At 36.1% G+C, this 17,900-nt stretch overlaps 1 protein-coding gene across 1 annotated transcript in view; it reads left to right on the plus strand.

Moving 5' to 3' along the window:
* Positions 1–7,650: 7,650 nt before the first annotated feature.
* The window catches only part of ALG13 (ALG13 UDP-N-acetylglucosaminyltransferase subunit), an 86,521-nt gene continuing 76,271 nt past the window's right edge, over positions 7,651–17,900 (plus strand). Inside the window, 3 exon segments of the mRNA XM_079765132.1 lie at positions 7,651–7,767; positions 8,679–8,841; positions 11,035–11,173. Coding sequence (XP_079621258.1) covers positions 7,687–7,767; positions 8,679–8,841; positions 11,035–11,173 — 383 coding nt within the window. The 5' untranslated portion in view covers positions 7,651–7,686.

Consider the following 17,900-nt stretch of genomic DNA (forward strand, 5'->3'; position numbering starts at 1 on the left):
TAACTACAAAAAGGCTGTACACACAGTCCACAAAGGGGTTCACCAAGAGTGTCCACCTCAGGTAACTGGGGAGGCCAACGCACTGGGCCATATAGGACACCTAGCACACAAAGCTACCCTACCAACTCAGGGAAGCAGCGAAAATGTGGAGACAACGAAACAGATCACAAATGAAAGAAATGGTGGAAAAGAAACGACTTGATATAGAGTTCAAAACCACGGTTATAAGGTTTTCCAAGAATTTCCTAGAAAAGGCTGATAAATTTAGCGAGACCCTCGAGGATATGAAAAAGGACCAACTACAAATTAAACATACATTGACTGAAGTAAAAAATATTATACAGAGACCCAACACCAGACTAGAGGAACGCAAGAATCAAGTCAAAGATTTGAAATACAAAGAAGCAAAAAACACTCAACCGGAAAAGCAAAAAGAAAAAAGAATCCAAAAATTTGAAGTTAGTGTAAGAAGCCTCTGGGACAACTTCAAGCGTACCAACACCAGAATAATGGGGGTGCCAGAACAAGAGAGAGAGCAAGATACTGAAAACCTATTTGAAGAAATAATGACTGAAAACTTCCCCCACCTGGTGAAAGAAATAGACTTACAAGTCCACGAAGCGCAAAGAACCCCAAACAAAAGGAATCCAAAGAGGACCACACCAAGACACATCATAATTAAAATGCCAAGAGCAAAAGACAAAGAGAGAATATTAAAAGCAGCAAGAGAAAAACAGTTTAATTACCTACAAGGGAGAACCCATACGATTGTCAGCTGATTTCTCAACAGAAACTATGCAGTCCAGATGGGAATGGCAAGAAATATTCAAAGTGATGAATAGCAAGAACCTACAACCAAGATTACTCTACCAAGCAAAGCTATCATTTGAAATTTAAGGTCAGATAAAGAGCTTCACAGATAAGAAAAAGCTAAAGGAGTTCATCACCACCAAACCAGTATTATATGAAATGCTGAAAGGTATTCTGTAAGAAGAGGAAGAAGAAGAAAAAGGTAAAGATAAAAATTATGAACAACAAATTCATATCTATAAACAAGTGAATCTAAAAATTAAGTGAATTAAAAATCTGATGTACAGAATAAACTGGTGAATATAATAGAATCAGGGGCATAGAAAGGGAGTGGACTGAAAATTCTTAGGGGGAAAGGGGTGTGGGGGTGCAGGAAGAGACTGGACAAAAATCGTACACCTATAGATGAGGACAGTGGGGGGGGGTGATGGCAGAGGGTGGGGTGGGAACCTGGTGGAGGGGAGCTATGGGGGGAAAAAAAGAGGAACAATTGTTATAATCTGAACAATAAAGATTTATTAAATTTAAAAAAAGGGGGCCCTGGAAATACTGCCTCAGCCCACTGGTACTACCTGAGAGTTATCTAAGTCATATCAACTCAGGTGTCTGAACTCCAAAGTCTACTCTTTGAAGTGGCAAGCATGTTAAGTCCTTTTCCATGAGGCTCCGAGATTGTTCTTATTTGTTGAACATATAAACTCTGTCCTGTAGTTTATAGTATAGCCTTCAGGCAAGCTTAGAGCATGGGTAGGGTATGTCCAGCCCTCGGGCCATCTAAGGCCTGCAAAATTATTTGGTCTGGCCCTGCCAAGGCATTAGGGGTACGTTAATTAAATTTGACCAAATATAGCGGGCTAATTTTTAAATTGGTGATTTTGTATGGCCCACAAATAATATTATAAATATCCAAATGGCCCTTGGTAAAAAAACAGTTCCCCATCCCTGCTTTAGAGTAGCACAAGAATATTAAGAAATTTAATAGCAGTGGTTAATTTATTTCTCTTGCCAATTCTTAATAGAGAGGAGTGAATATCTGTATTGGAGTCCAGTATACAGGCATACCTCAGATATATGATGAGCTCTGTTTTAGACCACCATAATAAAGCAAGTATCACAATAAAGCTGGTTGTAATCTTTTTGCTGGAGGAGAGTCTTGCTTTCCATTTGTAAAAAATACAACACCTGTGAAGCACAATAAACCGAGGTATGCCTGTATAGCTACTTCATAAGAGTTTTTATAATGGTTACCTCTGAAGGTAAAACAGAATTATGAAAAGGCAGGGCACTGACAAATTGCCAGGCACTTCCAATAAAGCACACAATTTCTGAAATGTTTATATTAACAATATTTTACCCCAAAATCAATTTACAGAAGGCTGTGTGCCCCTTATGATGACAACTCTTCCCAATGAACTTTACAATAACACATTAAACAAACCTAATCATTTGCAATACCTCTTTTTATAAGGTGACAGAGCAAATATTTATGATTCCAGAGCCACTCTGAAAAATCTTGTTTTGTGTATAAGTTTCAGTTTTAGATATAAAATATATCATGAAGATTTTATTTTATCCGAAAAATAGAAATGATTTGGCAAAAGCAAAATTAAGAATTGTTGGAGATTTGTGCACTTGAGTAAATAGTATCCTAAGTGACTGAGAAAAAATACTTCTATACATATTTAATCAAAGTAAAAATAAAACATTTGGGAAAAAAAGCACAGATGTTAACACTATCGTAAGTGAAGAGCCTATGTTCTAAGGTTTTCCCTCCTTAAATAATCATAGATATAATAAAGGAAACTTAAATCATAGAAAAATATTCTTATAAGACAGAATCTCTGCTATCTAGGCAGATTACACATAAAGTAAAGAATAACAATTCATATTGTAGGTTGAAGCATTAATTACTAAATAAAGGAAGCAAGACCATCTCAACTGAGGGAGTACTGTAAACATTTTGATATACAGGGGTTGGCAAAAGTAGGTTTACAGTTATGCAAATAAATAATTCAATAATTAATAAATAATAATGCAAGAATAAACTATTTCATGTACTCACAACTATAAACTTATTTTGCCCACCCCTGTATTTTATAGCTTCTTTTCAAACTCAGGTGTTATAAACTAAGACAAATAAAATTTACTTTCTAATTTTTTCCTTATTATAATCTATCATATTCTTTTGGATAATTGCTGAGGTTAAAATGATTTTCATAATAATACTAACATATTATCTTTTGACTCTCATCCTCCCCTGAGTATACAGTCAAGCTTTCCAGATACAATGTGCTGTGTGATAATGCAATGAAATGAATGCAGAAGAAGATATGAGGATCCAGCTTTCTTCTGTTAGTCCACATAGTAAAAGAGATTTGCAAAAATGTGAAACAGTTTATTGTTTTCATAAAATTTTTGTTTGCAAAATATAGTTTTTTTTATAAAAATAGGTTATGTTAACATACAATATGTCATCATTACTACTTCCCAATGAAACAACAAATATTTTTAATTTTTTTCATTTTTAATCTCTAATATGGTAAATATAAACAGTTATAACCTACATTATCATCCATAAACAAAAGCTCTTTGAGGTTCTCAATAGTTTTTAAGAGTATAAAAGGTCTGTATACCAAAAAAAAAGCTGCTTTAGGAAAAAAAATATTATTTTTCCTTGATAAACAAAAGCACATATACTGCTGTCATTCTCTGTCACTGTTATTACCCCTTGAAGAGCCTCAACCACCCATATTACAGAAAAACCTTGATATAATGGACTAATTCGGGTGAGGGGGGTGTCTGTTAATATATAAGTAAAATAAGTTTTCCGAATGTGTATGTTTAAAAATTGACAAATTAGTTTACCTGTTTTTACTTATGTAGACACATTTGTGTACTTCAAATTAAGTATATATGAAAAGTTTAACTTCACAGAAAAATTTTCTATATGTATTACTGTAATTTAAAATTTATACGAATAGATCTAATAATGCATGCATTCACCAGTAAACACACACACCTGGGGCATGGCTTAGGACAAGTAGGAACATTGGCAGCACAGGTTAAAACTGCTACAGAAAGTCATGCCACGTGATAACAGAACCAATTACAGCTTGTGATGCGGTGTGATCACGTGGTAATCATTTGCGAAATATTATTTACTAGAGGCCTGGTGCACGAAATTCGTGCACGGAGGGGGGTTGTCCCTCAGCCCAGCCTGTACCCTCGCCAATATGGGACCCCTCAAGGGATGTCCAGGGTGTGCAGAAAGCTTTGCTTCCCCTGTTGCCGGCAGCAACCCTGGCCTGCTCTCTCAAGCTCCATTCTGCCGCCATTTGTTTGAATTTGTTTACCTTCTATAATTGAAACTTTGTAACTTGAGTGGAGGCTTAGGCCTGGCCAGGGCAGGCGGAAAGCTTGGCTTCCTCTGTTACCTAGGAAACCTTGCTCTCTGTGGCTATAGCCATCTTGGTTTGGGTTAATTTGCATGCTCGCTCTGATTGGATGGTGGGCGTGGCTTGTGGGTGTGTCGGAGGTATGGTCAATTTGCATATTTGTCTATTATTAGATAGGATGAGCGGCAACTCTTGCATTTAAGTATGTGTATACAGTTGTAGATATGTAATATTTATTTATGTCAGCAAAATTACTGCAGTGTTTTTTTTCAACATATGGCCTATTTGCTAAAATTTGTTAAAAATAACAGTGAATTAGTAACAAAAATAACCTGTTAATTAAATTATAAGCAAATATTGGTTAAAATCATTTTTAAATTAACAGGGTATAAATTTTCACATATGATATATGGACCAGAAATTGTGTCTGTTAAATCCGAAGCCCATTAAATCAAGATCTGCAAAATCGAGGGTTTACTGTAATTAAAACTTTGAACCAAAATGACTTCTAATTTAAAGAGAAAGTTGCAGGGTGGATGATTGAGAACTGTCTCTCATATACAAGCATGTTAACAGACTAATAGAACTTAAGACAGGACAAAACTTTCTGCAGTCACACAAATCCTTTTATAATCTCCTAAAGTGGCAAAAATGAACATTACACAATTCTAAGATATAGCTTCTCTATAGCATTTCAAATAAGAGACAAATGTATATAAACTTAAATGTTTAATTTAAACCAATGTTTAAATATTCTATTTAACTTAAAAAGCACCTAGCTGTTCAATTCATTATCCATTAATTAATTTAATGTCAGTCCATGATTTGAAGTTGCTTAAAGATCTTGGGAATTATCTTCAAGATGCCATAGTACAAAAGCACAGTTGATGTTGAAATAATTTGTCAGAATACTGATTTAATGTAGTTGAAAACAAATGTCAATGTAAGAAATGTCTAAACCTGCAGAGAATTTTTATGAGCTTATACAAGCATAATTGATGACAATTGCCGGGAAGCAAAATCTCAACAGGTTGAGAAAATGTTCCAGAGAAGGGCAGTTTTGCAGCTTATTTTATACATTACAATAAAAGGAGGAGATGTAAGTGGGTTATATAAATTCCACTGGTGATAAATTAGGCAGGCAGGAGAAAGCAAAGTTGGGAGATCTCTGAGATTGGATAAAAAGTAAAATGGAAAGACAAATACTTCTTTTACATAGTGGGTATAAAATAGTTAACAATTAACATTTACAGCACAATGAGATGGTATTCAAGATAACAATGAGGGGCTGTGGTCTCCTGCTCTGGTGTGGTGGGTACAGGCATAGGGTGTGATGAGGAAAAAGAAAATTATTCTGACATTCCAAAATTGTGTTATCTTAGATGCAAAAAGACAATAAACAGGCTCAGTTAAGGTAAAGATTGACCATTGTCAAGGAAGAACCAGCCTAGGACAAAACTGCATACCATGACTCGCTTTTAGTTAGAAATTTTAATTTCAGACCATCCTATGTGGTTACTTTCAGTCTCTGAGTTTATAAGGCCCACCATGCGGGGCTCTCTTGAGCTTGTCAGGTTTAGTGTGTGCTCCTTTTTCATCCATACAAATTTACCTTTTTTCAAAATTGTAATCCTTTTTAAAAATAATTTGATCAGTAAGCTGGTATAAATTTAGGGAAAACACACCCAAGTAAATAAAATTCATGTTTGAATTACAACTAACAATTATACTTAAAACTAACAAAACAGAGAAAAGAATTAATTGCCAAAATTGTTATCTTGGATTCTTAAAAGAGTTCTGGATCAGTTTCTGCAAGATATTTTATTACAGTTTAGCACATTAAAAGTATTAGAAGTTCAATTTTCTAATTTTCTGGTAATTTAAGAACATTTAATTTATATATGTGTTTATTCTCTCTGTGAGCTAAACAGAACAGTGCTCCTTTCATTTAATATCTTCCAGGCATAGGAAAAGATTTCAGAGACATAAGAGATAAAGGTCTTTCTGAATTACAGAGTATTTTGGAATATTTTTGTCTTATACTAGTATTTCAATAGTTTATTACTCTTATTGTGCAGAATATATGATTATGTTTGTTTTATTATTCAACCATTATCTTTCTACATTTACTGTTGTTATGAAACTGTAGTTTCACTGTATCATTAATTTGTGAAATTTAGAATCGAGAGGGATAGCAGTATATAACTCCTCAGAAAGACAATTACCCAAGCTACAAGACTTAAAGGTAAAAAGAAGTTTTTTTCAGCCTATGATCTATGTCTAATTCAACTCCAATCCTTTTTCTCTTTAAAACAATTTCTTCTTTGTGTGTGTGTTTTAAGTATATTTTATTGATTTTTTTACAGAGAGGAAGAGAGAGTGATAGAGTTAGAAACATCGATGAGAGAGAAACATCGATCAGCTGCCTCCTGCACACCCCCCACCGGGGATGTGCCCGCAACCAAGGTACATGCCCTTGACCGGAATCCAACCCGGGACCCTTGAGTCTGCAGGCCGACGCTCTATCCACTGAGCCAAACCGGCTATGGCTAAAACAATTTCTTCTTCTAGGCTCCCTTTAGTATATAACCAGCCAGGGCAAGAATAAATATGACTTAAAATGAGATTTTAAGTTGGAAACAGAAAACATTAGAACCAGATAGAGGGGGCAATGATTTTAATAACAGTGGTAGGAGAAAGGAGTCTTGAGAAATCACCTCTCCTGTACTGGACTAATTGTAATGTATCTGTGGTACATATTCAAGCTAATGTATAATTTTACATTTCATCATAAATTAAATTTACCATAAATTTCACATTTTAAATGGTTCAATGGATGGGTTCAATGCATTACAGATGTAAGCTTCAGGCCTTAACGCCTCTATTTTACATGCAATGCTTGCTAATGGAGGTAATTGCCTTGCTGCAGCTTCCTAAAAAACCCACCAGCCATAGAATTCTGGCTTCTTGAGAACCATAGTTGGAAGAGCCCATTCTAATGAGTGATTTTAGAAAGGCACTTTATTTCATAGTCTCTCAACAGACTCGAAGTAAAACTATCGCTCATATGTACATGTCTTGGCAAAACATGATAGAAAATAAGGAATCCCAAACTTCTGTATCATTAAGATTTGTGGTACCCAAGCAATGAATCAAACACAATTCTTAAGATAGGGTGCGAGGTTTCATTATTATTTTATTAATCGACACTTTTGAAAAAAAATAAACTTAAATCTGTTAATTCCCCACCTCCTTAATGTGAGTGTCCCAGGAGCTCTTACAAGTAAAAGACTTCCGACAGTGGCTGACAATCACTTTACAAGTAGTCTTTGGCCCCACCCCTCATAGGGCAACACAAACCCGATTCCCGCCGCACTTTGGCTGCCTTGGCCAACTTCCGCCTCCGCCACTGACCGCGCAGTTCACGTGATGTCAGTACGTCACATCCGATCCTTGTGATTCTGGCCTGGGAACCCTCGCGATGAAGTGCGTGTTTGTTACAGTGGGGACCACCAGCTTTGACGACCTCATCGCCTGTGTATTGGCGCACGACTGTCTGCAAGTGAGTGGGGTTGCGGGAGGGCGGCTAGCGGGTGCGCCTCGCTGAGCTCGCCACTCGCCGCCGCCTCCACCCTCGGTAACCTATCGCGACAGCCGAGCTAGGAAGAACCCTCCTGAGCGGGACACCAGGTGCCACCGTCCCTTTGCTGACTCCACCCCGCGTCAGAGTCCTCTGCCTCAGTCCGCTTTCCTGCAGCCTTCCCGGGCCACTCCTCCCTGTCTTTTCTCAGGCTCCTCCTTTCCTGGGCTTTTCTCCTCAGAATCTCCGCCTCCGCCTCTGTTTTCTGGCTGGGTCCCTCCTTCCTGTGGCTCCGCCTGTAGGGTTTAGGCCCGCCTCGCCGCCCTCTCCCCCCGCGAGCTGTGGGCGGTGCCGCCGCGTTGGGCCCCAGGGCCCCTGGGCACGCTTCGCCAGACCAGATTCCGACCCGAATCGACCTGGCTGACCTCAGCTCAGCCCGTTCTGCTCGCCGCTCTTGTCCTGCCTCCGCCGCGCTCGAGCAGCCCCGCGCCTTTGGGGCAGCCCCGCGGCCGGTCGGCGGTCTGAGGTGGCACTGCGTCTCTGTTTGCGCAGTCGAACCCGGGAGCTCTTAGTAGTCTCCGGCCGAGTTTTCGGCGCCTTTTTCAAAATCTTTGCCTGGTCTCAGATTTCTTGCGGGGCCACTTCTTTCAGGACTCCGTGAGCTGGGTTGTGTAGATCCTTTAGGGCTAGTGAGGTACCTTGTCAGGGCCCGGGACGGGGGAAATGGGTCATTTTGGAAAATGAATAGAAATCGTCTCCATTTAGACTATTTGGCAGCCCGTCCTCAGATCTGAACACCGACTTTAGGGTTTGTTGTTGTTACTACTATCTTTACAGTAACCCGTTTAAAAGGCCTGTTTTTTTTTTTTTTTTTCTGTTTTGCCTCTTTTCAGATCATCAAGAGCCTTGGTTACAACCGACTCGTCCTACAAATAGGTAGAGGAAAGGTTGTACCTGAACCATTCAGTACCGAGTCATTTACTCTGGATGTTTATAGGTACAAGGATTCATTGAAAGAAGACCTTGAGGAAGCAGATCTTGTTATAAGTCACGCAGGTAAAGTGCCTTAGAATGTTAACGGGGTTTGGTTTTTTAAGAACAGAAACTTGAATCTTTTGGAGATAAAATCATTAGAGTAACTGATTTGTAGCCCTTTTGAATAAAAGACTTATTTGAACATTACAATTGAGAATATTGGACAGAATTTATTATTTCTGGGTGGTAAAAGGATGGGAAATTAATTACCATAGCCCAACTTTACAGTAAGAAACTTTAAACACGGGCAAAATAATTGACCCAATGATGTGTGTAAAGTGTTGTCAGTTGAGATCTGCAGTAGTGTTAAGCCATCTAATTGGTTGGATTAGTCATGGAGAAATTGACTTTGAAAGATGTTTTATATTTTTATTAAATGTGAATGTGAAATAAATTAAGTAAAAATATTCTAACAGCTACATATTGTGTATCATTGCCTGCTCTTCAGCGAACCATCCTGATCTAGTTACACTGCCCATACTTTCAGAAGAACTGTTTTGGGAGAGCATTGAAATTATGACTGCTGGATAACTGAGGGAGGAAGAAGTTTTGTGGTTCTTAAAAAGCCTTCTTTGGGGAGAGAAAAGTCTTTAGAAGTAGACAGCACTAACAAATTGGTGATTAGAAATGGATAATAGCGAACAGCTTTTGCTATTGTTATACATATTATGTGTGTATAACTGGTTGAATCCTCTCAAACAATCCTATGAACTAAGTACTATTAGTATCTCCATTTTACAGATGAAAAAACGGAGACACAGAGGTCAAGTAACTTTTCCAGTTAGTAAGTGGTAGACAAATAACGGTCTGATGCTAGAGTCTGTGTTTTTATTACTACCCTAGCATTATTTACCCATAAAGGATTTGTCTGTTCATTTATCAGTCTCCTCCCTGCCATAGAAAATATCAAATGATTTTAGATTTTAAAGTTGAGTTGACCCAAATATTGTATATATGCACATTTGTGGAGATTTACCCTTGACTGTTTTCTGGGATCGAACCTCACAGGCAGACTCATTAGGAGTGGTCAGAGTTTTTCTTTATTGGTGCCTGTCACTATTGAGGGCTTGCTTTTTCTACTTTTTTAATAGATGTGCAGAACACTTTCATGTACAGTATGTTGAACCTGAATTTTATTTGAATTCGAAACCCCTGCCTAGGGCATCCTACTAGAGGGCAAGTGGCAAAGCACTTGATTTATTGGCAGTGTTAAAAAATTATTTTTCAAGTTAGGTTTATAACATTAAAGAGCAACTGATAACTATACTTTTGGTATTTTGAATGTATAATTAAAAGTCCTGGTTTGTAGTTCTGCCAACTAAGGTTTTCATCTTTAGAGTTTTAGCACAAAACTTGGTGGAACACTTTAACTTTTTAAAACATTTTATTAAATTTAAATAATTGGGGTGAAATTGGTTAATAGGATCATATAGGTTTCAAGTGTACAATTCTATGGTACATGATCTGTACATTGTATTGTGGACCCACCAACCAAAGTCAAATCTTCTGTCACCATAAATTTGGCCCGCATTACCCTTTACTATCACCATCCCCTTCCCTCTGGTAACCACCATACTGTTGTCTGTGTCATAAGTTTCAGTTTTATATCCCACATATGAGTGAAATCATATGGTTCTTAGCTTTTTCTGACTAACTTATTTTGCTTAGCATAATATTCTCAAGGTTCATCCGTGTTGTCATCAGTGGCAGTGTTGTCTCTTTTCTTATGGTGGAATAGTATTCCATGGTATATATCTACCACATTTCCTTTATCTAATCCTCTATCAAAGGACACTTTGGTTGTCTACATGTCTTGGCCACTGTGAATAATGCTGCAGTTCTTATAGGGGTGCATATATCTTTGTAAATAAATGTTTTCAAGTTTTTTGGGTAAACATCCAGAAGAGGGATTGCTGAGTATATGGTAATTAAACTCCTAAGTTTTTGAATAACCTCCATACTGTTTTCCATAGTGGCTGTACTAGTTTACATTCCCACCAGCAGTGAATGAGGGTTCCTTTTTCTTCACAATCTCTCTAACATTTGTTATTACTGTGGTGTTGATAATGGACATTCTAATAGGTGTGAGGTGGTATCTCATTGTAGTTTTGATTTGCATTTCCTTAATAGCTAGTGAGGTGAGTATCTTTTCGTATATCTGTTGGCTTAACTTTTTTAAAAACCTGTATTAACAAATTTGATGTATGTATGTAGGTGCAGGAAGCTGTTTGGAGACTCTGGAAAAAAGAAAGCCTCTTGTAGTGGTTATAAATGAAAAATTGATGAACAATCATCAGCTGGAATTGGCAAAACAGCTACACAAAGACGGGCATCTCTTTTACTGTACCTGCAGGTATACTAGAGACTCATTATTTGACTTCAAAAAATTCCTTAATTTCCTCCCTACCTATTCTTACCCAGCTACCTACCCCATCTGTCTGATCAACCTCTTACTTTCTCCCACTTATCAAACATTCTTTGATTTTTCTCACCTGTCAAGTCCTCTCATTTGTTTGTCTTCCACTCCAACTATGATCTGTGCCTGCATCATTGCATGTAAATATCTGAGCATGTGTGTGCATGTAATGTATGTTCATCTGGGTGCTCAAATCTCTGAGAATAAATTTTTGAGATAATTATTTAGATCTTCATTATTCAAAGAAGGCATTTGCTTATGTATTTTTTTAAAACATTTTTAATATATTATTGATTTCAGAGAGGAAGTGAGAGGGAGAGAGAGATAGAAACATCAATGATGAGAGAGAATCATTGATCAGCTGCCTCCTGCACGCCCCACACTGGGGATCCAGCCCACAGCCCGGGCATTTGCCCTGACCAGGAATCGAACTGTGTTCTCCTGGTTCATAGGTTGATGCTCAACCACTGAGACACTGGCTGGACCATTTGCTTATTTTTAATTCAGGTTTTGCGTTCAGTAAATCCACTGAAATCTCTTAAGTTTGCTCATTCATTAATTCAACTATACCTAATATATGGCAGGCATTGTTTTAGGTACTGTGGATACAGTGGTAAACATGAGATAAAGTCCCATGGTACTAATGTTCTAATGGCGGGAGATAGTAAACAGTTCATAAATAATCAATCAATAAAATCTTACATAGTGAAATGTGTTATGAAGAAAATAAGTCAGCATGGAGTGATATGTTGGGTGAAGACTAATTAGATAAAATGGTTAGGGAAGGCATGATGGTATTTGACATTTAAGCTAAGACTGGAATGAAAAGGAAGAGCCAGTCATGTGAAGCTCTACAGCAGTGGTTCCCAACATGAGCAAATGCCCCATAGGGGGGCAATTTGATTTTAAGGGGGGCAATTAAAGAATGAGTTATTAACAGTGATTTTTTTGCATTTCTTATGGTTGTAGGGGCCTCTTATATAGTATATAAATATATATTGTGACATTTATGCATTTCAGTTCGCTATTATATGTTTTGAAACTTTTTATTTTTTTCATATCACTTCATATTATTATTTTAAACAATTTCTTAGTGATTTCTTCCTCAGTACTTCAACTGTCCTTTTGTTCTTTTATTTTTCTCTTTCATGGATGCCATGTTCTTTGGAAGCTTATTTAGACCAAGTTAATGGCCTTTTAGGCTTCCTTCATGTGAATAGGAGTTCACTTTTTGAATAATAAGTATTATATGTCACGGTGGGGCGGGGGGCATCAGGATTTTAGAGATGCTTAGGTGGGGCATGGCCAAAAATAGGTTGGGAACCACTGTTCTAGAGGCAGAAGGAGCAGCAATTGCAAAGGCCCTAAGCTAGGAATGAGCTTTGAGTTTGGTATGTTTGAGGAACAGAGGGATGGTTAGTGTGGCAGTATAGTAAGCAAGGGAGAATGTAGTATAAGATGATAATGGGCAGAGAAGCTCATGTAAGAGTTCTGATTTTATTCTATGTTTAGCGAGAAGTCATAGGAGTATTTTAAGCAGGGGAATTACATTATGGTAAGGAGTATTATTTTCTAGAAGTACCTTAGAATTCAACAGGAACTGATCAACATCACAGTAGAAGGAAGAAGAAAATTGCTGCTTGTTTTCTATTAATTCTTCTTGAGACACTAGAAGCTTGCCAAAGGGTCAGGTCAGTAATTTCCAATTGTTTGACTTGAAGAGCTATCCTAATTTGATGTTTTAAAAAGCAAAGACCTCATAGAAGTATTGTAAAATACATACAGGGATGGGCAAAAGTAGGTTTATAGTTGTAATACAAATAAATAATAACACAAGAATAAACTGCTTCACAAACTCACAACTATAAACCTACTTTTGCCCACCCTGTATTTTTATATTATAATAAGTTGAAGTTAATTTGAAAATAAAAAATAAACTTTAGAAGAAACATGTTAGAACATAGTAACCTTTTCTTTTAATCTTTACTGCATCTGTCTCCTAGGCATTCAGTAAACACTTGTTCATTCATTAAATATTTACTGTGCACCTACTATGTGCCTACATTATTCTAGGTACTAAGCATACTTCAGTAAACAAAACAAGGATTCCTCCTCATTGAGAAGAGACAGATTCATTGATTGTTTCAGGAGTATTTGTTGATGTCATAATCTCTATAATGATGGAAGAGAGGGAATGTCAGGCTGGCTTTGTAATATAGAAGCCATTCTTAAAGGTATTGTAAGTCAGGGAGAATCTAGATAATCAAAATTATGTGGACCTCAGATAATGGACATATCTGTCCTTAGGTAGTTGAGAATAATAAACTCTAATCTTCCAGTTTTATGAAAGTCATTTTTTCCAGACACTTTTGATGAGATTTTCATTTAAAATGTTAAATCAGCTTTGAATTTGTGTCAGTACATTTAAAAAAGGAAAACATTGATTTCATAAAGGATGTCCTGTCCTGACTCTTCATTCAGGCTGAAAAGGAAGCTGTACGAATCTCTTAACAATTTATTAAAGGTTTAAAAGTCTTTTTTTTAAAATATATTTTATTGATTTTTTACAGAGAGGAAGGGAGATTGATAGAGAGTTAGAAACATCGATGAGAGAGAAACATTGATCAGCTGCCTCCTGCACACTTCCCACTGGGTATGTGCCCGCAACCAAGGTACATGCCCTTGACCGGAATTGAACCTGGGACCCTTGAGTCCGCAGGCCGACGCTCTATCCACTGAGCCAAACCGACTAGGGCAAAGTCTTTTTTTTTTCTTATATTAATTTCAAGAAAGTCATACACATGAATGCCATAAGAATCAGTAATTGGTTGTACTTTCATCTTAGGTATATTATTTATTTGCCCCAAATTTAGGCTAGGTGATTGTATGTTCTGATTTAAGTGGCTGGTTTAATTAAATTCCTGAAGTAATAGTTTTATGTTGTGGTTTGGAATCTTATTTCCAACAAGCATTGGCGATTGTACATTGTTTAATTTACACCAGATTTATTATAGTAAATTACTGGCAAAAAGTTATTCCACCATCTTCATGCATGGTCTAATAGTTTCCCAAGCTTATTGTTCTTGTATGGCAGCTGTTACTTTTAGTTTCATTTATTCTGTTTTCATAAATTAATTTTGTTTCAATTTATATCTGCCCAGTCCTGAGAAGTGTTCCAAAGCCATGTGACCACATCCTTCATGAAATAACATTTCTGAAATATTTCAGTTGACATAAGATACAGTATCTTTTGAATTGATGTTGATATGTAGCTCTTTGTATTGCTTTAATCTTAGTTTGTACACCTATAATATTAAAATACATTAAAATTACATGTATAGTTTGAGAAGCTTCACAGTATTCTTGGAAGTTAGATTCATTCATCAAATGGGCAGCAGGTGAATGCTGAAATTTTCTCCCATATTACCTAATATTTTTCTTCTTTTGTTTTAGCACGCTTCCTGGGCTGTTACAGTCAATGGACTTATCAACACTGAAATGTTTTCCTCCTGGCCAGCCAGAAAAATTTTCTGCATTTTTGGATAAAGTTGTTGGATTACAAAAATAAACATTAAACTCTCAACACTTTAAAAACATCCCCCCCCCAATCCAACCAATGGAATATGGTTAAATCAAATTAAATACATAAGATATATTTGCAGAGTAATATAAATTAATAAACTTCCTACATCTAAAGAATGTTAGAAAATTTTATGGTGTGAATATTAGCATTTGGGTTCAAATAGTAATTGCAGTTTAGTAGATTTATTAGATTTCCCCCTGATCTTTATTTTTTAAGTATTAGAAGTATGTAGTGAGCATTTACAGGTTTCATCCTAGAATCCCAAGTGGAATTGGAATCATGAAAAAAATGAATAAAATTTGAAACTCTGACAACAATATCAAATGTAGTTAGTTTGATTTTTCTTAGAGTAAGAAAATAAAACAGTAACCTGTAAAAAAATTCTGAGAATCAACATCTTTAGATTTATAACTCAAGGAATCAAATTCTAAAAAAGCAAAAATGATGGATTATGTTCTGTGAAATAAAAAGCTTAATAATTACTTAAAAATGATAAACTATCAAGTCATTTGACCCATTGTGCTTGGAGAAACTACTTTTATCCTGAATATTAGAGTGGAGTGGATGTGTTCACTTTTTCCCCCTAAAATATAGTGACAGTACTCTTGCCTAATGTCAGAACCTGACTGGTTTGAGAAGAGGAAACCAAAAGGACAAGCCAATGGGATTTGCTGTGTTGCTCTTTTTTAAGAAACCTCTTTTACAGTGATATTATAACATTTACTGTAACATAATTTTACTTACAAAATTAGTTTTACAAATGAATAAATTTTCTGATGTGTATGGGCTAAATATATGGTTTTACAATTCACATAAGATAGATATACAGGGTGGGGCAAAAGTAGTTTTACAGTTGTGAGTATGGGAAAGTTTATTTTTACATATTGTATTTTTTTCATACAAACAACTGTAAAACAACTTTTGCCTCACCCTATATTATGGAATTATGAGCGTAAGTGGTCTCAAGACCTGTAAAATAAATTAGGTTATCCTTAAATATTCATGGTTTTCTGGCAGAAAGTTTGATCAAGTTCATCCATGAAAATAGAGCATTCACTGTAATGACCTGCTTTCCATTAAATTATCCCAAAATGTTGAATATTCTAAATATTTTACTTGCGATACACTATATTTCTGTACATTTATTTTCCTGATTGTGTTTTACTTGGGCTAATATTAAATTCTTACTAATGGTAGAAGGTGGTGGCTGAGAAGTACTCTGGGTAGCAGGAGGAAGCCAAGTTGGACTAAAATTTTGCTGAGAATATTCTAAAAAGTGAGTAATCCACACAGTTGAAAATTCACAGCACCATAATCAAAATTGTATTTTTATACTAAAGTTGTAGAAAAGGCCTTATTTAAATTCATAGAGAGAATTTGACTTTTCTGGGCTCTTTTCTAAATGTGTTTTTCTAATTTGAGAAAAACTGACTTTATGTTGATCACTCACCTTTAGTTATTTTATATCAAGGACTAATCATAGAGAATCAGAAACAAATGAAAGGGTGTACTCAAACTGCAGACAAGTAAAGAGCAATATAGAACCCCAAATCCTCTGCTTGCTTCTTTCTCACTAGACTACAAAACCCAGATTCCATTATTTCATTTAGCAAAGGCTTAACCAATGGTTTCAATTGTGTGTAGTGACATCTCTTGATTATACCTTTATGAAATGTGGGGTTTAAAAATCAAAGGATATCTTGGAATCATTTTGATTTGGCAGGAATCTTCAAGATCATCTAGTTCATTCCCATCATTTCTCAGATGAGGAAGAAGGCCAGAGGTTAGGATTTGTCTGAAATAACAGCCTTTGGCAAAGCTTCCCCTAAGAAGCAGCTCCTTACTCCCAGTCCTGAGCTCTTTTTCTATCACACCATAACATATATTGTAAGCTTTTTGTTTCTTTTTATTCGTTTGCCTAGCATTTACTTTAGCTACTTTAATCCCTTCTAAGGAAAGTTTTATTTATTTCCAGGAGTTGATTGATTAGTTTATTTTACTAGGAATTTCACACTTAATTGGGTTTTCCTTTGGTTTATGACAGCCTTCATTCAAACATAGAAACCTGTGATTACTGAGTTTTTGGAATCTAGCAAAATGCTATGGGGTAGAATTAATGCTTGATTGAATGAATGAAGACTTTAAAACAGAATTGTAGGTTTTTGGAATTGGAGGAGTGTTACATGACAGGGCTTCAGGTTCTTGATGTTAGGAAGTGGAATGCAGTTTTTTGAGCAGTTTTCTGTTCGAGTTATTTAGATTTCCAGGAATAAGGAAGCAAAATGGAAAGTTTAGTATTTTGAGAAATTCACATTGTAGATAGGTTCAGAAGTGGACAACAGAAAGTTGATGTTGGAATAGATGAAAAATGTGAGGAAGGGGATGACTGGGAAGTAAGGATTCTTAGATTACTGTATGCTTATAATTTGGGAGAAAAGAAAAGAGCAAGAAGGATTTGGAGTATAATTGATGAACTTGATGTGGGGTTCTAGAACATTTAAAAGTAGTCATGTAAAAGTACTGTCAGTTGTCTGATTTTAGATACCTTAGAGCACTACTTTATGTACTTCTAAAGGCAGATAATCTAGGCACAAAGGGCAATATAAAAATTTTGTATTGCTTATTTGATAGTTTGAGAAAGTTTTCTAAGACTAAAAATCAGAAATAACTAGTAGTAATGTAAATTGCTACTTAGCTCTTTATTATGGTATAAGCACTTAATTCCTCTGATTTGTTCAAAATAAAATTTTCAGAGATGACCAAAAATCTGCATACAGTCTGAGAAATGAGATGTATGGGAAGATTATTTGAAATTGATTTTTGGGAAAGATTTGGGAATTGGTGGTCCTGATAGCTATGGGCTAATAAATTTTCTGCTCTACAATTAGTATACATTTTTATGGGGGAGTAGAGAATGATAAGTTAACACCTGTTGCATGCTTAGTATGTGTCATGTACTATTTAAAGCACTTTGTTGTGTGAACTTGCTTAATCTCTGTGAAGTAGGTACTGTTACTGTCCCATTTGCAAATGAGGAAACTAAACCCAGAGCATAATGTGAAGAAGGACTTTTATGCTACT

Source organism: Cnephaeus nilssonii (assembly GCF_951640355.1).
Source record: "Cnephaeus nilssonii genome assembly, chromosome: X".
Taxonomy (NCBI): Eukaryota; Metazoa; Chordata; class Mammalia; order Chiroptera; family Vespertilionidae; genus Cnephaeus; species Cnephaeus nilssonii.